Below are 21,414 nucleotides of genomic sequence, written 5' to 3'. Positions count from 1 at the left end.
AGTTCACCTTGAATGATTTTGAGCCTGACAGCCCTGAAGAGGGTTAGCATGTGCCAGTTTACAAAGTCCAGAGCCATGTGATATTCAACAAACTCGGAAATAAGTGTACAGGACTTTGAATCTTTATTTATTGATTAATTGATTTATTGATTGTTTTCCAAGACACAGTTTCTCTGTGTAGCAGCCCTAGTTGTCCTGGAACTAGGTCTGGCCTCAAACTTACAGAGATCTGCCTGCCCCAAAATCCTACTTCTATGGCGTTCTCATTGAGTATTCACTGAACTTGTTACCATTCAGTGACAAACCAGAGCCGAGTGCACCAGAATGGCCTCCTGAACCAATCCCTACACTAGACTTCTCTAGCTCAGCCCAGGAATTCTGACTTAGCTTTGGTCCCCCTTAATTGAGGGGACACACCATGTTAAGGACTGTCCCATTTATATTTATATTTATATTTATTTACTTAGCACGTGCAAGTACATGTACCCCCCGCACCCATGTGTCACGAGAACAACTTTGGAGAGTTGGTTCTCTCCACCATGTGGGTCCAGGGACCAAACTCAGGTCTTCAGACCTGGGAGCAGGGACGTTTACCCACTGAGCCATCTCACTGCCCCCACTGGCTCACTTGTAAGCAATTCTTCCAACTCAATGGACTCCTTTGAATGAACATTAGATCCACACAGCCAACGTGCGTGCATACTAGTCTTCTCGGCTCTCTGTTTACCACAGTTTGAGAGCGCCCCTTAGTAGGTGAGGGAATGGCAGGGTGCCGGTTCACCATTTTTAGGAGGCACAGCTGTGGATTTTAAACCTTGACTCCAGGCCCAACTCCCAAACACATCTATACAACTTTACCTGCTAAATTATCTTAACCATGGTCATTTTCGCTGCTCTGTACTTTGAGTAGAAGCCTAAGGGAAGAGACAGGTAAGGAGAAAGGGGCAGGCCTTCTAACAACACAGACTAGTCTTAGATGATAAGTTGGAGCCTAGCATCATGTATTCTTAGATACAGGTATGTGTACGCGTGTGGGTGCGTGTGGATCATCTATGTTGTCAGTGAGTTCCTGTGATGCTCAATAGCTGTTATTTGTGGTACATTTTGGGGGGGTCCTAGGGACTGAATTCAGGACCTACCATATGCTCACCACATACCCTGCCACCAAGTCGTTACAGCCCCAGCCCGCTATGTGACATTTAGAGCAGCGAAGGGGAATATGACCCTGACACAATTCAAGCCGTCCCCTGTAGCAAAAACAAACTGGTTGGGGGGGCATGCAGAAGTCACAGACTCTATAGAGAGCAGCCATGGCCTTTCAACTTCCAGTACAGAGAAACCATCTTTCCCTTTCCGGAATAAAGAAATGAGATTGAACATACCAGGCTCAAAATCTAGAGGTGAGCGGGCACAGATATCCCACACCATTCCTGACACACCCCACCCTCACTTTTGGACATCAGCAAAAGGAGCAAACAAAGTGGTGTCACGGGAGTGTTGTTTTAATAGAGTCTGTGCCAAGCAACATCATAATCTCCAAGTTTGCCCTATCTTTAATAGGCAATATTCAAAAATTTTTTTCTTAAAAAAAAGTCTGCATTCATAAAACAGGCCAACCACACTTTTGAGGAGACTTATTTAAAAATGAGAAGCCATGAGTTATCTTCTTTGAAAAGCAGCCATTTCAAAAGATGTTCTTTAATATCATAAAATAATCTCACGGACAGGTGAGCTAGCAAACACATGCACCAATGTGGCTTTGACAAGAGCCTACCTCCCCCACCCCCACCCCCGTGGACAAGAGGGAAGAGAAATGAATACAGCAGACGGAACAGGTAGAAGGAAAAAAAATTCAGTAAAAAGAAAGGAATATAACTTTGTGCTTGGTTATTTTCCTATGTCACAACAAAAACATTTCGGTGCAAATAGTTAATTTTTCCTCTTTTCCATTTAAGACTGGTGGAGAAAAAAATACTTTTTTTCTATAATAAAATATGTAGTTTTTGGTTTTTTTTAACTTCTTTTTTTAATGTAACTCTTTTTTTTTTTTTCCTTTTTTGCAGAAAATAATTTTGTAAACTGTCTCACTTCGCCGGCAGGGAGGCTCAGTGCCGCCCGGGTCACAGCTAGTCCCCCTGGTGGCTGAGCTGAAACCAAACCCGGACAGCAGGACTGGGCAGAGGAGGAGCAGGGTGGGGCGCACGCGCAGAGGGCCAAGGTGGGCGGGGCGTGGGGCAGGTTAGAGGTCACTCTCGCCGTACAGAGCGGTGGAGAAGGACATGTAGTCTAGAGCACCGGGCACAGAGTCTGGGCCTGCGTAGGGGGCCATTCTCGCGATGCAGTATTCGGCTTGGTCAGGTGGCAGCTCGCGGCGCAGCTCGTCCTCCGTGATGTAATTCTGCAGAGAAAGCATGGTCAGAGTCGCAAAGCTGGAAAGCAGCGCTGCACTGCCGCAACGACTAGGTAGTAAATTTGCCAGTAATGTCAGGAACTTTCTCTGAGGTCTCCCTGATCCGTATAATACATGCATGCATACATATAACACAGACATGTATATGCATGTATACATATATATGAATACACATTATATATTTACACATTACATATCATATGTATGTACACACATACATATATATATATATATATATAAAAAATTGTTTAAAACTTTGTGCTTTTAGTATCCACTTCAACTTCCTTCCAAACCAATTCCGCCGAGATTCTTCTCATTCATCCTATGGGTTTATAGTAACCATGTGCTGGCTTGGTATCAAAGGTTTTCTGGCTGAACACATGCATTCCTAAGAGCCCTCCACATCCTCCGCCTAAAAGGGGTGTCCAGCAGTTTAGGAAACACAGCTACCGGCCGCTTTCGTAACTGGTCTCCAAGTGTGGGCCTTGCTGCATAGCTCAGCCAGCTCCTAGCCTGGGCCTCTGAATCTCCTTTCCTTCCCCACTAGGTCAGTCAACCTGGACGCTGCTGTTTGTAGGAGTTGAGGGTTCTGGGATAACATTTCTCAACCCACGGGTTGCGACCCCTTTGGGGTTGAACGACCTTTTCACAGGGGTCGCACACTAGATATCCTGCACATCAGATATTTATATCACAATACAGAACAGTAGCAAAATTACAGTTATGAAGTAGAAACGAAAATCATTTTATGGTTGGGGGGGTCACCACAGCATGGAGACCTGTATTATTAACAGGTCGCAGCATTAGGAAGGCTGAGAACTACTGCTCTAATATTTACCAAAGACTTCATAGCTCCAAGTCCTACAACCGTGAATCCCTTGGGACCCGATGTGAGGAAGAGTAGGGGTGCCCTCTGTCTACTCCAGAAGTCAGGTGACCACTACCCCTTTCTGGACTGTTCTCTTCCTCTCTGAAATTAGGCATTTCGACTAGATGGCTTCTGGATCCTACAAGGTGGTATGACTCACCCAACTACACACTCCAAAGCACCTAACTCCTCCGTTCAACATAAGTGGGTTTTGCAGACTTGCAGGGTTCCTTGCAAAGGTTTTCCTTAAGCCGATACCATGTCCTAACACCTTAGCTGAGCCCAAGGCATTAGCGAATGGGCAGAGATACACAGCAGTGAGGCCCCATGGGACCCTGGAAGGAATGACTGAGGTGCTCATATCGCAGCTGTGTGCCCGACCAGAGTCCAAACAATGTCTGAGCCGCCACAAAAGACCCACCTTATCTCCGGCCAGGATCTTGAAGGACGCCATGACTTGATCTGCTGTATCCGTGTCAGCTGTCTCTCGGGACATGAAGTCGATGAAGGCCTGGAACGTCACTACCCCCAAGCGGTTGGGGTCTACGATGCTCATGATGCGGGCAAATTCTGCCTCTCCCTGGAGGAAACAGCCAACCCACACCTATCACCTAACGGCCTCCTGGAGCATCTCAGGTTGACCTCAAGCCCTGTGTAGCCTGTGGAGGACACAAAAACCCTCTGATCTGGCTTGGGCTGCCCCAAGGGTGTGGCAGAGACTCGGTAGTTGGAGACTCAGGACTTCCCACCCCCCACAGATCCCTGAGTTCCCTTTACAGAAGATATTGGTGGTACTGATTACAGGGACAATAATATCAGCACAGGCTAACACTTATAAAACATGCGCTATATGCCAACTACTATTCTAAATGTTTTATAATTCATTTAATTATTAGTTTACCACAATTAAATAAAATCATAGTATTTCCATCACATGGAAATCTGAGGCCAAGATAGGCTAAGTGATTTACCCAAGGTCACAGGACTAAGAAGCAGGAAGCTAGGATTAGAACTCAGGCTGTTTCCCTATCACTATGTATTTCCCAAGCAACAGTCATGTGTGCTCGTGACCATGTTATTTAACTCTTACAACTACTAAGGCGGCTTCCCTCACTTCATGACACTACAGATGTTGATGGCGAAGTGGGACTTACTGAGTACACACCTGGCCCAGCCCTTAACCTTGCCGGGCACCACAAGCATTCTGTATTTGGCCCAATAGACAGGAATTCCCTCTCTATCCAGACAAGTGTCCTGTCCTCCTCAGAAAGCTGGATGAAGTGGGGATACACCAAGGTTAGAGAGAGGCCTGGGCCAACGACTGAGTGGTGGCAGGCCTGGATGGGGCTGTTACGGGGCAGAAATATATACCTCCGTGTCTCAAGTAGAGCTACCATCCCTATACGCCTTGGGGTTGGCCATCCAGTCGGTGTCCACCATGGGAATAAAAAAGTCCTCTCTCCACAGTACCATAAGGTGGTGCAGATGACAAGGCCAAGCCTCTCAGCCATACCCTGACCCCATGGGTCGTCTGGTTTTTAGATTTTATCTTCCCCAAGGATGGGGACAAGGGGCTCTCCTGGGGAGGGCAGTGCTAACCTAAGGACCTCGAGTCTCCCATTACTAAGACTTGATTTCTCCAGTTAGGTGACTGCCTCCCAGCCAGGGCAACAGAAAGCCTGGCAGGCAGAGGATGGGGTTTACGTTACCATGTTGTAACCCATGGAGATAAGGCAGGCGCGGAAATCATCTGTGTCCATCATGCCCGTCTTCTTCTGTGGGGCAGTGGCACCAAGACACAGGAGGGACAGACAGCCAGGGGCCAGGAAGACAGCAGAATGAAGGGTGGAGTTTTATGGTGGAGATCAGGGAAAGCCACAGAGTATAGGAAGAACACGTCGAAGGAAGACAGAGCAAAGAATGATGAGACGTGATGAGGGAGAAAAGGCGGATACCCAAGCAGGTTCCCAGGAAAGATACCGAGGACAGAAGTCAGAAGTCAGAGGAACCCAACAGGGGGCAGGCAGGGATAGCAGAAGAGGATGAGCCCCATGGCCCACAGGAAGGGGGACAGGGAGATTCAGACAGAGAGAGAAGAAAAAAAGGAGAAATGCGTTATTTCTCGCCCCAGAGGCCACCCTTGAGCGTGCTCCATGCAGGAGGCAAGTACCTGGGGGTCGTTGCCAATATCATAACCCAAGCTGATGAGGCAGGCTTTGAACTCTTCAGGACCCAGCGTGCCGGAGTGATCCTGGGGCCGTGGTGCGCCAGGCAGCGAGCCATGCGGTGTCAGGGAAGAGGAGGCCGTGAGGGGGCGGGGTGGGGGTAGGGTGGGCCATGCCCCAGGGAGGAAGGTGGTGTGTGTGGGGAGACACGGGGACAAAGGCATGCGGATGGAGAGGGTGGAGGGTAAGGGGGGTGGGGGAGAGGGGAAATAAAAGTGCACACAGTTAGACACACGGACAAGGTTCCAGAGGGGGCCCTGTCCCTGGCACACACAGTCCTGCTTGGGAAAGCAGGGCCAGAGGGGAACATGATGAGCCACAAGGGTGAGAAGCTCCCGGAAGTGCCCCAGGTTACCTGATGTCTCCCAGAACCCTACCCCCCCACCTCGCCAGGTCCCTGGAGGGCAGTGAAGCAGGCAGGGTGGTGGACAGCACCTGGCCTCATATCCCGCCTCCCTGTGGATGTCCCCAAGCTCAGGGTACTGGGAATGTGCAGCCCATTCTGAAGCTGACATGAGGAGCCACGACAGCGTACTCTAATGTCCCCAGTAGCAGGTCCCAAATGCAGCGTTGGTATGGGCAGTCTCTTTTTGCTCCTTTGTCCCAAGGCAGAGGTAAGGGACAGGTCCTACAGCCGTAGGCACAGGGTTTTACTTGTGGCTCTGGCAGTCTCATTCCTGAGGGTTGATTTCTCATAGGAGAGGAACAGTCAAAGATGGAAGACCCTCTCACCTGCAGCAGCATTCTCTCTAGGAATGCAGTGAAAGTGTGCAGGGCAAGACAGGCTTTCCAAGGCCAGCTCAGAAAGCCTGGCTCTATGGGGTAGACTGAGTCAGGGCAGGCTGTTGTTAGTTCCTTGTTCTCTCTCCTCCTCACCTACCGAAGGACCAGGCTCATGCCCTGGGCAGTGCCCTCCAGGGCCCTGGGTCGGGGGTTGGGGACCACTCTAGGTGAACAAGGAGTAGGGCGCTCACCCGGTCAAAGTGGTTGAAGGAGGCCCGGAACTCGTTCATCTGCTCCTGGCTGATGCCTTTGGCATCCCGGGTCAAGATCTGGTTCTCCACTTCATTGATGGTCCTGGCAATGGTGGTGAGCAGCTGCTCCCAGCCCACGCGGATGTGCTAGGGGCAAGTGATGAACTTGTCAGGCCCAGGCTCTGGGCTGTCCAACCATTCCTCCTCCCAACTCAAAAAAGGGCTGGAGAGATAGCTCAGGGGATTAAGAACATTTGTTGCTGTTCCAGAAGGTCTAGGTTTGATTGCCAACCCCCATATGGCAGCTCGCCACCATCTATAACTCTAGCTCCAGAAAATATATCCCCTTCTGGCCTCCTTGAGTAGTGGGCACACACATGGTACAAAGACATACACTCAGGCAAAATACTCTTATCCATAAGATAAAACAAATATATTATTTGTGAAGGCCATCTTTCTGGAGTCACAGTGTTACCAGTAGGTGGGACACAGCACATTCTACCAGGACAGAGGGCCTGAAAGGGGCAGGAAGGGCAGTAAGATCCGGATTTGCCAATGGAACTTTGTTAGAGAAGGAAGGTAGGCTTTGTGGTGGGAAAAACTAAAGAACAAAAAATAATAGAGTGATCCCCTCCCAACAGCTCCTATCTCACAACTCCACATAAGGGCACATACATCTACAAGCGAACCATTGATCTACACCAATACAGCTGGCACCACAATGGCCTTCTGGTCAAAGCCAAGCTAAATACACCATGGTGGTCTCAGTGATCACATAGTAAAACTGCATGCAGCCTGTGTAGGCACACCCTATGGCATGTGAACAATGAGGAAACGGCTGAACAGGGCAAGCCTTGTAACATATCCTACATGACGGGATGAACAGCTAACATCCTATAGGAAGTGGGTACCTACACCAGTGATGTTTTGAGCCCACTAGCATCAATATCACTGCAAGGTGCTTGTTAAAAAGTGAGATCCATTAACTGTCGCCTTAGAACAAATGAATTCTGGAACCAGGGACCAGATCTGTGCACTTGCCACAAATTCTCTGGGGCATCAAGAAGGTGCTGAGGACTGAAGGTACAGAGTTTCAGGGATAGAAAGAATGAGGATCCCTGTTGTGAGGAACGGGCTGCATTCCCACCCAGCTCCTGCACGGCTAGCTTTATACCCGAAATAACACACAAATTGTATTCTTTTAAACACTGCTTGGCCCATTAGCTCTAGCCTCTTACTGGCTAACTCTCACATCTTGATTAACCCATTTCTAATGAGTGTAGCACCACGAGGTGGTGTCTTACCGGGAATATTCTTAACCTGCATCCATCTCGGAGAGGAGAGCTATGGCGACTGCTTGACTCAGCTTTCTTTCTCCCAGAATTTTGTTCTGTCTACTCTGCCTATCTAAATTTTGCCCTATCAAAAGCCAAGGCAGTTTTATTATTAACCAATGAAAATAACAAATAGACAGATGACCCTCCTCCATCAGATCCCTCCTCCTCTACTCAGATTCCTTGGGAGATGCTGCCCCAAGTGGAGGACAGCAAGGGCCCCCAGCTTCTTCTCAGAGAATCAGGACCCAGCCTGTTTACCTCCATGGTGTAGTTGGTGTGCTTATTATCAAAGATAAGTGCCTCCTGGATAAGCTGGTGGTCACACTCCAGCATGTCAATCTTTGGCTTATAGTTGACAATGCTCTTCTCGTACTGCCGCAGGTGGCTGAGCTGGTCCTCCAGGGTACCGTGCATCTCGATGGAGATCCTCCCAATCTCCTGTCCATCGGGAAAGAGATAACATCAGACCCACTCAGAGGGCAGGGACAAGTCCCCCAAGGTCACTTCTACTAGCATCCTGGCCCTAGAGAAACTAGAACTAGCAACACTGAACATGAAAAGATATTTAGCATGGACGGTTCTTGGAAAGGAAGCTGCACCTTATAGTACTATATTAAGCCTTGGCACTAGGTGGAATATCTTCCATCAATCATGTACCTCTTAGCGCAAGGAAAGGATTGGATCGCGGAGTCAATAGCTGACCCGAACACTCATTTTGCTTGCTATTTAAACGCCTTCCAGAGAGCACTGCTCCCAGCCAGCTCCCTCCCAACCAGGACCCCTCATATTTCTCAGTTCACCTGGCATACCTCCTCTGCAGCTATTTTTGCTCCTGCTCTTTTGTCCCCTAGGATGGTTATGCAAGCCCTGCTGAGGCACCCAACCTCATGAGCGAGGCCTAATGTACACTTCTGCCAGCCACTGACTCATGTAAGTGGTTCTTGGCGAAAGCAGGTTTTATTCATTCAGTTCAGTCCCCTGTTAACATTTATCGAGTATTTAAAAGTCGAGTCTTGGGGGTGCAGGGGTGTGTGTGTGTGTGTGTGTGTGTGTGTGTGTATGCACATGTACACACTCATATAAACTTGACACAGACTCTTCACTCAAGATGTTCAGTGATCACTCATCACACACATCCCACAAAATGTTCTATACTTGTGCTGAGAGGCTTGCTGAGCTCTCTTACGAAGAAGGATCAGGCCCTGGGGAGCGGTAACGGAGACAAGGCAACCCAGAGGGGCAGAGCTGACCCAGGCATCTACTTGCTCTTCCTGTGGAACTTTCATAGGAGTTCCTCAGTAGTGTCCTACTTTGCCCCAGTCAAACCACCAGCAACCCCTGCAATTGAACGATCATGTGCTCAGACCTCAGTCTTCCATGGTCCCTCTTAGTAACCAGGTGACTTGACTGGTTGGAATGGTAACAGGAAAGGGTAATACAGTCCCAGCCTGGTTCCCATGACAAGACTCACCTCCATCTTGGTCTGGATCCAGGGCCCAATGACATTGGCTTGGGCCCCAAACTGCTTGCGTAGCCTCTCATTGTGCTGCTGGCGGGCATGCTCCTCTGTTAGTGCCTGGTCCCTCCGGGGCACCAGCTGCCGTACCTGGGGTGGGCATAACCATAGGACTCTGTAGGTATGCCAGTCACATGTCCCATACTCCCAGGTGAGGAAATGAGGACCCCCCCATGAGGAAAAGAGGCAAGTCAGAATGCAGTAAGAGCAAAGATGTCAACTTAGACCAGAAACTCATTCACTAACAAATGAAAACCAATGAGATACAGATAAAAATCCTGCCCTTAAGAAACGTACAATGGTTTGCAACCACTTTGGAAATCAGTATGGCAATTTCTCAGAAAATTAGGAAGCAATCTACCTTAAGACTCAGCAATACCACTGTTGGGTATATACCCAAAAGATACTCAATCATACCACAAGGACATGTGCTCAACTATGTTCATAGCAGCATTATTGGTAATAGCCAGAACCTGGAAACAACCTAGATGCCCCTCAACCAAAGAATGGATAAAGAAAATGTACATTTACACAATGGAGTATTAAACAGCGGTAAAAAATAATGACATCTTGAAATTTGCAGGCAAATGGGTAGAACTAGAAAAAACCATATTGAGTGAGGTAACCCAGATCCAGAAAGACAAATATAATATGTACTCACTCATAAGTAGCTTTAAGACATAAAGCAAAGAAAAATCAGCCTACAGGTAAACCCCAGAGAAACCAGACAACAAAGAGGACCCTAAGAGAGACACACATGGATCTACATAGGAAGGTGAAAAAGATCTCCTGAGTAAACTGAGAACGTGGGGGTCATGGGAGAGAGTAGAAAGGAAGAAGGGAGGAAGGGAGGAAGAGTGGAGAAAAATGTATAGCTCAATAAAAACAATAATAAAGAAGAAATATACAATGGTTCGGCCTATGCCCATTAGCCCTTCAACTCACATGGTCCCATTTGCCATTGATCTCCTGAGGCGTGATGGTTGTATAGGGGTTGGTGCCTGCCATGTTGACATGATAGGTCTGGACAATCTTGGACACTTCATTGTGGATGCCCAGGATGGCCAGGCGCTCTTTGTCAGCATCTGGGAGAGTGGCCTTGAACTGCTCATGGGCTGTGGTCAGTCCCTGGACAGACAATGGCAGGAGTTAGTCAGTGCTCTCCTCAGACAAGATAAACAAAAGGAGCCCAAGAAGTCCCAAATAAAGGACTGAAGGCCCCTGAAGGTCAAGTCCTACACCTATTAAAGACGTGGGAACACCAAACCAAGTTCTGATGGCAGATTTGGGATATGGTATATAATAAAGTCTACATTTTTGTGTGCACAAAAGAAAAGGTCAAGAGAACACATAAATAAATACATTTGTCTGCTGGGCAGTGGTGGCACATGTCTTTAATCCTAGTACTTGGGAGGCAGAGGCAGGCAGATCTCTGCATTTGAGGCTAGCTTGGTCAACAGTACATGGTGAGACCCTATCTTTAAAAGGGAGTGGGAGGCTGGAGAGATGACTCAGCAGTTAAGAGCACTTGCTATTCTTGCAGCAGACCAGGGTTCAGTTCCCAGCATACATGACTGCCAGCAACCATCTGCAACTCCAGTTTCAGGGGAATTTGGGCACCGTATCCAAGTGCCACACATACATACATGTACACAAAACACCCATATGTTGTTCATAACATAAAAATAAAACAATCTTAAAAACCAAACAACTCAACCTTCCATGCTAACTCTTCTCAATCTATGGGATCCTTGGGATACTGGTTCTCCGTTTATCCTAAAGAGGATCAGTCTCTCCGGGATGCCCACCTGGATCTCCTCAATGGTATGGACAATGAAGGTGTCTTGCAGGTCCTCCATGGCTCCCTCCATCCAGTTGTTGAAGGGTGCAGCCCGCTTGGCATATTCCAAGTACAGCTGGTCGATGGTCTCCAGCAGCTTCTCTGTTCTCTGGGAGTATCAAGTGGGGCGGACTGGTTAGTAGAGTGATACTCGAAAGCCAAGCCCCCGGGCATCTTGGTCTAGAAGCACCAGACTGGACGAGGCAGAAAGAACCAGTTCTTCAGTGGCTCTGGGTCTTGGCTGTCAATTGACATATCATCACATTGGAATCACTTGTCCTAGTCCCAAGAGGGTCTGGTTTACAGAACAGGACAACTCTCAAAAGGCTAGAGCTGGGCTCACAAGTTCATGGGGACAGGGGGAGGATCTCCATCAATGCAAAGTTCACACATTCTCAGTCAAAGTGAGTCTTCCTATTTAGGCCAGAGATGGGGATGGTCTAGGGAATCATGGGAACTTAAAAAGCAGAGAACTAAGGAGGAGGAGCAGGAAGTGACACACAGCACTGCAGGGTCCTCACCTCTAACGCTTCCCTCCGCTTCTGAGTGAGGGCCCCAAGATTGTCCCACTGGTCACAGATCTTTTGGCAACGAGCATTGACACTGGGTGAGTCATAATAGTCCAACTCACTGTAGGGTGGGAAGAGACAGACAGGGGTCAAAGAATGAGGGACACACAGGTTGAGGTGGGCAGGTATGGAGCCTGCCATTCCTGTTCCCGGGGATGTCAGGAGCACTAGCTGCGCTGGGGGAGCTGAGGGTGCTCTCCTCTGCACATTTCCAGCACCCTGCCCCATTCCCGCCTCCTTGGCTTTCAGGAAATCAGAGGTAGGAGACAGCCCTTGCTGCAAATAAAGCTGGTGGTGAATCTAATGGCCAATGATGGGAAGCTGCTGAGGCTCAAGAAAAAAAAAAGCTCAGAGTCAAGGACTAAGGTTTGGGAGCTCGGCAAGGTGGCTCATGCCTATAATCTCAGCACTCTCCTAGGAGGCTGAGACAGGAGGATTGCCAAGTTTGAGGCTAACCTGAGCTACTCATTGAGTTCTAGGCCAGTCTAGAGCCACAATTTGAATCCTGTCTCAAGAGAAAACGAACAAACAGAAAACCAAAATCTAGGCTGGCAAGATCAAGATGGTCCAGTGGGTGAAGCACTTGCTGTGTAATCTTGAAGACCTAAGTTCAACTCCTGGAGCTCACAGTAAAAGCAGAGGGAGAACCAACTCCTTCCCACTGTCCCCTGACATGTGTATGCCTGTTCTCTCTCTCTCTCTCTCTCTCCCTCCCTCCCTCCCTCCCTCCCTCCCTCCCTCCCCCTCTCTCTCTCTCTCTCTCTCTCTCTCTCTCTCACACACACACACAAAATTAAAACCCAAACAGCACAAAAATGTTGTAACAAATCCCATTACTTTTACACTAATCTAAAAGGTTTGAGCACCCCTGATCCTATCCTTGTAATAGGTGATGACCAAACATCTGCACAAGAACGGAACGGTTCAGGCTCTCCCACCAGGAAGAGTCCTTGCCTTCTGTATTGCCTGCCGCTTGACCACATGGGCACAACACCTTCCCCCGCTCAAGCGCCATCTGTCTATCCCCTTCCTTCCTCATCTACAGCAGCTGAGAAAGCAGACCCCAGCATCACACTGAGACCTCAAAGGAAAAGAGACCGAAGCAGCCCCTACTTGAGCTCCTGGGCGATGGCCGCGATCTGTTCCACCCGGTCCTGGTGGGCAGCCAGGTCACTCTCAAAAGCCTCGTGTTTCTTGAGCAGGGCCTTGATCTCCGACAGGGTGGCTGTCTCATAATCCTTCTGCCGCAGCATGGCTTCTTTGCCTTGGGTTGGGTGGCGGGGGATAGGGGTCGGGGGGGGGGGGGGGGAGATGGGGACAGGACACAGATGAGCAAGAGCCAGGCAAGCGTCATCCAACTCTCAAGCCCCAGAAAGCTCTGCTTGTTGGGGTATTTCCCATGGAGACACTCACTGTACACCCATCTACAGCGTAAGAGGGTAGATATATAGCAAAGAATATCCAGCTATGGGGGGAGACTGGGAGGACCACTGCCCTTCAGGGAGCACCTCCAGGACATTTAAACTGGTTGTCTACGAAGGTTATGCAGGAATATGTAGAAACGCACGAGGCCTGACATTCACTTTCCAACAGTAGGAAACAGCAATACATGCTCTGTGGAGTAACGGGGGTGGGGGAGAGTAGAGGCAGAGGAGCGCCTCATGGGTACTTTAGAGTCTTAGATCGCTCTAGTTACGATGTAAAGTGTGAAGGCCCTGCCAGGGATCCCTTCCCAGCTCTTCTCAGTGCAGTCGGTGCACCCATGGCCTCTGCCACTCACATTCACTGGTGCCCAGAGCCTTCTCTGCCATCAGTCATGTCCTCACCCCAGGGCAAGGATAGTGCTTGTACCTTTAGCCCTGCTCTCAGAGGAGGAAGGCAAGGATGAGAAATGACCTCCCTAAAAAGCTTCCAAGTTGCCTGAGGAAGGACTGTCAGGGTAGGGGAAGCTGAGCCTTGTTTACATGCACGTTCTCTGTAACTAGGCCATCATAGCGTGATCCCACCTTTGCGGCCCATAAAGGCTAAACTGTGAAGCTAAGAGCGACGGCCAAGAGTAGAGCATTTCTTTCTTTTGGAATTGGGTTAGGTTTTTGTTTTTTGTTGTTGTTTGTTTTCCCTTTAAAATCGTAACACAGTAAGTTTAGATTTAATTTACAAATAAATGCATTTATCTGTTCCTACATAAATATATTTCCTGCTCTAAAAATATTTAGTAGCACACACTTATTTAGTAGCACACACTATCAGAATTTCTATTTTGGCTTCATGGTCTTCCTGGGTATAGTGGTCCTTCAAGATCTGTAGGGGACTCATTTCAGGACTGTCTAAGAATACCTAAATCCCAAGATGCTCAAATTCCTTATATAAGATGGCACAGTATGTATACATGTAATCTCCATATATTCTCCCATATTCTTTAAGTCACTTCAGTTGCTTACAGTATAAATACTACACAGCTAGTGTTTGTCATAGCCTTCAAAGGATTATGACAGGAAAACAGTCTGTATGAGCTCAGCACAGACATAATTCCTTTCTGCTCTTAATGTTTTGCTTCAAAGTTTGGTTTAATTCAGAGCCACAGAACCCATGGATACAAATAATTTTCTTGGCCAGATTTTTCCAACAGAGCTTCTCATTGCTCTGTGGGACCCCAGATCCTACCCCACCCCAGCTTGTACTGTGACAGATTTCCCATAGATAACCCTGGGCACACAATGTCCTCCATGTTTAGGGTTAATTCCTTAGAATGAAATTCCAGTTGGGTGTAGTGACACACACCTTTACTCCCAGCACTAGGGAGGTGGATGGATCTCTGGGTTCAAGGCCAGCCTGGTCTACACTGAGAGTTCTAGGTCAGTCAAGACTACATGATGAAACCTCTATTTCAAAACAAAACAGAAATAAAATAAATTAAGAAAACAGTGAATGGATCAGAGCCATCCTCACCAATTCCCTTCACTCTGTACTTGAAAGTGCACTGGCATCCTAAATCCACCAGCTTATCTGGTGTTTTCCTACCAAGCCAGGCCACTCCCAGATAGCTATAGAATGCGGTCCTCCCTGATGCCAGCAATTCTCCTCAGCATCCTGAGCCCTCAGCACGTGATTCTCACAAACCTAGGAGCGGGTACTACTGTTCCCACTCTGCAAACATGGAAACTGAAACAATCCAGAGGTCAATGAACTTGTCTGGTGCCAGAGGACTATTAAACAAGATGACATAAACCAAAGCAAAGGAACCGAGTTATTGCTGGAGGCTGGGTGAGAGTCAGAAAGCAGAAACCAGGGAGGCTGGAGCCGGCTCACCATCTGTCCAGGCCTCGTGGATGGAGGCCTTCTGCCGGAACTTCTCTGCCAGGTGGTCCAACCTCTCTAGCCTCCGGATCTCATTCAGCAGCCACTCCTCATAGCCCTTCTCTGCCTGTTCCAGGCAACCCCAGGCATTGTTGATATCCTGCAGAGATGGAGACACAGGCTCAGAGAACCTGGAGGGGCTGGAGCTTTCCAGGCAGAGATGTTTCTGATCTTAGCCCCAACACACATCACAGTCAAACATCCATCTCACTCTTCCAGCTCCTATTCGTATTAATTACCCTGCCTCTTAGATAGGGAGTGGAGTCAGTTCACATGCAGTTATGGAGACCTCCCGTTCGCTGACTAGCTTCCAGATGAATCCTAGCCAGCCTCAGAGGTTCAACAACAAGTCAGGGAACCAAACTAAGAATGAAGCAAAATAACCAAAACTAAGAAACAAAAACAAAAAACAAACAAAAAGCCTGGTGGTGGTGGTGCATGCCTTTAATCCCAGCACTTGGGAGGTAGATACTGTGAGTTCAAAGCCAACCTGGTGTACAGAGCAAGTTCCAGGACAGGCACCAAAGCTACAAAGAGAAACCCTCATCTCAAAAACAAAAAAATAAATTAATAAAGGAGGAGGAGGAGGAAGAGGAAGATGAAGAAGAGGAAGAGGAAGAGGAAGAGGAGGAGGAGAGGAGGAGGATTTTGGCTCTGGGCTCTGGAGAGTGGCTTGGATGAGGGAATCAGCCGTGATCATGAGAAGAAAGCAACGCACAATGCCCTTTGTACAGGCATCCTACAGTTAGCACAGGGCACCCAGTTGGAATACCAAGAGCAGAACCAGTCTGAGAGCTAGCCTCCTGCCCCACATCAGGGGCACGTCCTTTACTTCTCAAGAGTATCTGTTAGCTAGCAGTGACTCTAACAACCCAAACCATCTGATTAAATCCTGAACTCTGAAGAACTGGTCTTCATATGTTTACATGACACCACAGGCCTTTTTCTTCCTTCAAGATCACCTTGTTCCTGCCTCCTCCCACTTGGTCTGTCCTCTCTGGTCCTGCCCAATATGCCTGGATTTTTGTTTGTTTTTGTATTATTATTCCTTGTTGGAAAGGAGAAAAGGTGGTGCCTTGATGAGTTTGGCCTGTATTCTCCTGGCTCATAAAGTCCTGGAGACAGGATAAAAGGAATGAGTGACAAGACAAAAAAGGGGCGTAATAGGAGAGCACCCACAGGACACAGAAAATTAACTGCAAATTAGGGTTTTGTCCCTGTTTTCTGCATAGGGCTTAGCGATACTTGCTGTGATCCACCTGCCTCGTTTTCCCAAGAGCTGGGATTATAGACTTGATTCACACCCAGCTTGCTTTAGGCATTTCTGTTTGAAAGAATCTTATATAAAACATGCTTTAAGAGTCCACTTAAAATTATACTTATACAGAAAGATTAAATTGGACTTGGCAGCATAGGCCTGTAATCCCAGCTACTTAGAATGTCAAGGCAGAATCTCAAGTTCAAGGTCTTCATGGTTGAGTCCTAGATGAGTTGATCCCCAGGATGAGTTAGTTACCTCGCAGAAAGAAATGAAAAGGGGGCTGGGGATGTGGTCCTGTATCAGAGCATTTGTCTAGCATGCATGAGGACCTGGATTCAATAAAAAGATCTTTCCAAATTAGAACAAAATTGATAGTTGGTAATAAGAGTATAAATAACTTTTACTTTTTTTAATATTTATTTGTATATTAGAAATACACTACAAAAATTAATTTGTTATTTAAGATAACAAAAGTGGGTCTGTTTTGTTTGTTTTCGCTTAAGGTCATATCAAAGTAAAAACTAACATTATTTGCTTGGTTCAGCATGACCAGACATTCTGTTTAAAACATTATTTTTTAAGGGGCAGGGGGAGTTTGGAATGCTAAGATGAGCAAGCCTGACCCAGAACAGTCAGGGGAGAAGGTGGCTATCCCTCTGTGCCTGTGCTTGAGTCTGGGTGACAAAGTGAAAGAAATGTGGAACATGGCATCTAAGTAGAAGAAAACCCACCTCCAAGCAGCTGGGGGATGGAGGTGACCAGGCGGGCCCCAGACTTGCCCTGGCACTCACCGAGACCATCCTGCCCTCGGAAGGCATAAAGGCGGGCCGGTTGCTGAGCCGCAGTTTGGTCTGCAGCGTGTTGAAGTTGATCTCCAGCTGGCACTTCTCCTGCACCTTAGGCGGCTTGTGCAGGCGCCGGTAGTCTCGGAAGTCCTCCAGCTTCTGCTGCATGGCATGCATGGTGTTCTCGGGCACCCGATTCTCCAGCCACGGGATGGTGCGGCGGATCCACTCCAACAGCTACGGTGAAAGGGCAGAGGCAAGGCATGCACCAAGGATGCTGGAGGAAGGTGTGCGCAAAGGCAAGATGTCTCTCCTAATGGCACACTCCCTTCCCAACTACCCACTGGGGCCTCACCATGCCACGAAGCAAGGCTTCTGGGTGCTTCCTCCAAGTTGACCAGGACATGGTCAACTCAGAGCCCACACCCCTCATCTTCTCGGCCCTGAGAGGGACAAACCAAAGAACCACAGGCTGCTCTAAAAGCAAAGACACCTGAGCTCAAGTCTAGCTGGGCCTCAGTTTCTTCACCTATACAAAGCCGGGGTATAATAGAACAGGGACCTCTGGCCTCAGAAGAGGCTAGAATCTGGGACAGCCGAGATGTCTATCCGGGAGCCATGGTGAGGATTAGGAAGATGGAGGGCTGCAAAGACGGATGACAGGAAGCACACGGACCACCTGCACATTGCCAGGCATGACCCACGGAGTGACTCACAGCAATAATCATAGAAAGACGACATGGTCGAGTGCTACCAGCACCCCCACGCTATGGAGGAGGCGCCCAGGGCTCTGCTCTGCCAGGTCACGCAGCTCGCTATGGTGACTGGCTGGAGCGGTGACGCAGGGATTAAAGCCTGGGCATCTGGCTCTCACTAAACCAGAAGGCAGAGCCACCAAGGGGCTAAGGGAACAGTTTAAAAGGCTGAATTCCTTCAGGGAAGAAACAAGCAGCAGCACCTTAACCCAAATGACAGTGGGTCAGCCGGGTAACTTCGTGTCATCCTGTCCCCTGCTGGCCTGTTAAGCCAGCCTGAGCCAGTTCTGAGTCCTCTCAGGCACATGTCTTCTCTGAACCTGATACAGCCCTGTACTATCGAGTTCAGGCAAAACCAACAAAGTGGCAGTACACCAGGCTGCAAATGCCTCTGAGATCTCGGGCTTAACTCCCACTCAGTAAGTGAAAGAAAAAAACAAGAGCCAGAGAGATGGAGACACTTTCCCAGGCTCACTGTAACCCAGACACCACCTCCTCTGTCTTCACTGCCGCTCTCCCAGAGACCCAGAGCCAAGCTGCTCCGTGTTAACTGTGCTTGGAGCATATACTGCACCAGCCTGGGACTGTGTCTACAGAATGACTCTGTAGGTACAGATAGATCCCGAGAGCTTTCTTCTCTCAGGATGCAATGCAGGGCCTTGCTGGGGCCGGTCTAGAAGAACACAGGGGTACCCACATCACTGGCCAGCTTCTCGTAGTCTTCCATAAGCTGTTCATTCTCTTGATTGACGGCCAAAACTTTGCAGATGCGATTGGCTGCTGTTTCCGCCTGGCAACAAGATGGAAAAGTCATGACTAGCCCGCCCCAGCAAGGTGGGCCCCTGGACACACCTGTGTCAACAAGCCCCTTCAACCTTGCTGTGCCATGTGGTTGGAAAGGGGCTCCTGGGGCTCTCTCTGAGTCACACTTCCTGTCTTCTGCATCACACTCTTGGCCAGCCCTGGACAAGGGTTGATTCCCCTCATGCATGCTGGGAAGAAATTAATCAAGTAACGGAGGCATTCAAAATCTCAGGTGGAGAAAGGAAGAAATTCATGGCTTGGGACCTCAAGCTGGATTTGATGGTATTGTGAAGACGCGAGATTTCAAGTCTGAAAGTGAGGCGGTGCGGCCTCTCAGGTTCCCTGAAAAAAAAATCTCTGAAAGCCCCTAGTTCAAAGCCCTTTAGAGAAAAGCTAAAGACATGGCCGCACATGGAGGATAAGATGTAAGGATCAACACAGCACGGTGGGAAACCCATCACAGGTGCCAATGGCCCAGCTAAGATCACACCGTGCACCAAGCACTGGGCCAGGATAGACCAGAGACAGTTCTCAGCAATGAGAAGAATGATGAGGGATGGCATGGTAACCAGCCACAAGGTCTACCTAGCACCCCAAAGAGACCCAACCTCTGGTGGCTAGTAAGGGTACTGTGTACCCAACATCAGCAGGGACCCTGTGTTCCCAAATCCACTTCACTTAGGTGACTTTGTTGTTAGGATCTTATTAGGTAGCCCTGGCTATCCGGAAACTCACTCCTGTTGTACTCCATGTTAAACTCATAGAGAGCTGGCCACCTCTGCCTCTGACGTGCTGGGTGTAGAGGTGTTCGCTCTCACACCTGGCCCACTTGAATGGCTCTGAAGCTGAGTTGTGTCGTTGTACACATGCCAACCCTATATCAAGGTGAAGGGAGTGTGAAGCTCTTTAGGGACCGCAGGATAGAGAGGAGACAATTTAGGGCAGAGAAGACAATGCCCATGAAGACAGATAGGAACCCTGAGACCCTGGAGACAGGTGACCTACATATAATGAAGGACACCTGGTTTAAGAAAGAAGCAGACAACACGTAAATCTGGTTGATGACCAAAAAGTTTCTGCTACCACAAAATGAGACTGAGTGTAAAGAACTCCCCGAGAACTGGAAGGGATGGGCTATGATATATGTGTTTCTTCCAAGAATTTTTCAAAGGGGAAATGCCAACCAAACCGCATGTCTTGTGGATGAGTGTGCTGGGATACGTAGGGGACGGGACAGAACAAAACTGTCCTAAAGGTCTCTCAACTGAACAGCCAAGAGACTGCATCTACAGTGTGAGTACTGAACAGCCAGGACTCCAAGAGACGAACGTGGGAATGGCCAGAGGGGGACCTAAGCACCCTCTGGATCCCAGCTCTCAGTTACCATTCCTGTCCTCAAACTCAACCCTGTCCTGCAAATGACATGGCCCCTTCTCATACAGAAGTCCTGCTTGACTACCACCTTGAGAACCATTGAGTAACTGTGGTGAATTTCCTGAGGCCCTGAAGAAAAGAGTCACTTCCCAATAGCCTATCTCTAAGAGGCAGGGTCCAAAAAAAACGCAGACTTATGAGCACCAACTCAGTATGCTTCATGAAGCTGGCTGGGGTGATGATCACCTGCCATGGTGTTACCAAAACTACTTTCACCGAAACTAAGGCAGAGGACCACAGACAACCAGGAGGCGGCGCGGCTGCAGACATTGCCACTAACAAGTCATGGATAGCTTATTATTGTAAATAAACAGCAGCTGCAGTCTGGCCAGGAACATAACCATCCTCCTGCCTCAGACCCCAGAGTGCTGGGAGGACAGGTGTGCACCACTACACTTGCTTGCACTAACATTTCTAATGTAAACAAATCCCAACTTACACTCACTGTCACCCAGATGTGTCCCGAAATCCCGGGCTCAGCAGCCATAAACTACTTGCTGGGCCAAGTTGGTGGGCTGGGTGGGCTATGAGTTCATACAATTTCAAGAGCTGTGCTCGGAAGGCTTTGAAGTCTTGCCACGGGCTGTAGATGGTTCCACAATCAAAGAAGCATCCTTTGGATGAAATCTGGGAAGAGTTCTCCATGGGATTCTCAAGGGCTTTTTGCAAGGGTCGAAGGCCTGATCTTTTCAGTCTCAGTAGGAGAGAGTCGGTGGACACTACCAGCATGCCCAAAGGAACAGCCTTTGGGGAAAGAAGACCCAAAGAGTACAAGAGTGATTTCTTTATACAGGACCCACCTGTGAACACTTGTGGGTCACCTTGAGGGACAACAGTCCTTTGACCTTTGAGAAGAAGCTTCTTGAAAGACCTCTCCTCCCACAGGCTGCAATCCTGAATGACCCCGCCAGGGGCAGAGGGGACACATGCTCTCAAGTCTTAGTCACTACTAACCTAAGTCAGAGGTGAGACAACCCAGCTTGGCTGGCCTTGCAGACCCCACCCGCAGAGTGAAGGGAATCAGTAGGGCTGCACCTAGCTTCTCAGCTTCCCCTCCCCAGAACTGCAGGATGGAGTTGAGGGGAAAACCAATAGCAGCATGGAACATAAGCAATGCTCGCAAGGTGGCTGGAGTGTAGAAGCACCGGGGAGGGACTTGGACTAGGAGAGAAAAAAAGTGGCTCTGGGAGAACGGCAGAGATGGAGGCCACCCAGAAGAAAGCCCAGGCTGGGTTCTAGTTTGGGGTTTTCTATGATGGGACGGGCTATTCTAAAACTC

General features: G+C 48.7%; 1 protein-coding gene across 3 annotated transcripts in view; it reads right to left on the bottom strand.

The window, feature by feature from the left end:
• Positions 1–1,486: 1,486 nt before the first annotated feature.
• The window catches only part of Actn1 (actinin alpha 1), a 95,770-nt gene continuing 75,842 nt past the window's right edge, over positions 1,487–21,414 (bottom strand). Inside the window, exons 9-22 of one of the 3 annotated variants that reach the window (XM_041658117.1) lie at positions 18,595–18,687; positions 17,149–17,379; positions 15,049–15,196; positions 12,853–13,003; positions 11,692–11,800; positions 11,139–11,279; positions 10,276–10,458; positions 9,286–9,420; positions 8,073–8,252; positions 6,478–6,624; positions 5,449–5,529; positions 4,988–5,053; positions 3,700–3,858; positions 1,487–2,398 (exon numbers count right to left, since the gene is read on the bottom strand). In XM_041658117.1, coding sequence (XP_041514051.1) covers positions 2,240–2,398; positions 3,700–3,858; positions 4,988–5,053; positions 5,449–5,529; positions 6,478–6,624; positions 8,073–8,252; positions 9,286–9,420; positions 10,276–10,458; positions 11,139–11,279; positions 11,692–11,800; positions 12,853–13,003; positions 15,049–15,196; positions 17,149–17,379; positions 18,595–18,687 — 1,983 coding nt within the window. In that variant the 3' untranslated portion in view covers positions 1,487–2,239. The remainder of the gene's footprint in view (positions 2,399–3,699; positions 3,859–4,987; positions 5,054–5,448; positions 5,530–6,477; positions 6,625–8,072; positions 8,253–9,285; positions 9,421–10,275; positions 10,459–11,138; positions 11,280–11,691; positions 11,801–12,852; positions 13,004–15,048; positions 15,197–17,148; positions 17,380–18,594; positions 18,688–21,414) is intronic. The other 2 variants (XM_041658119.1, XM_041658118.1) reach the window with 2 other exon arrangements.

The sequence above is a fragment of the Microtus oregoni genome, unplaced genomic scaffold (genome assembly GCF_018167655.1).
Source record: "Microtus oregoni isolate MIOR12 unplaced genomic scaffold, Mior012 000009F_ref0000495, whole genome shotgun sequence".
NCBI classification, from domain to species: domain Eukaryota; kingdom Metazoa; phylum Chordata; class Mammalia; order Rodentia; family Cricetidae; genus Microtus; species Microtus oregoni.
This window is presented reverse-complemented; position numbering and strand designations above follow the sequence as displayed.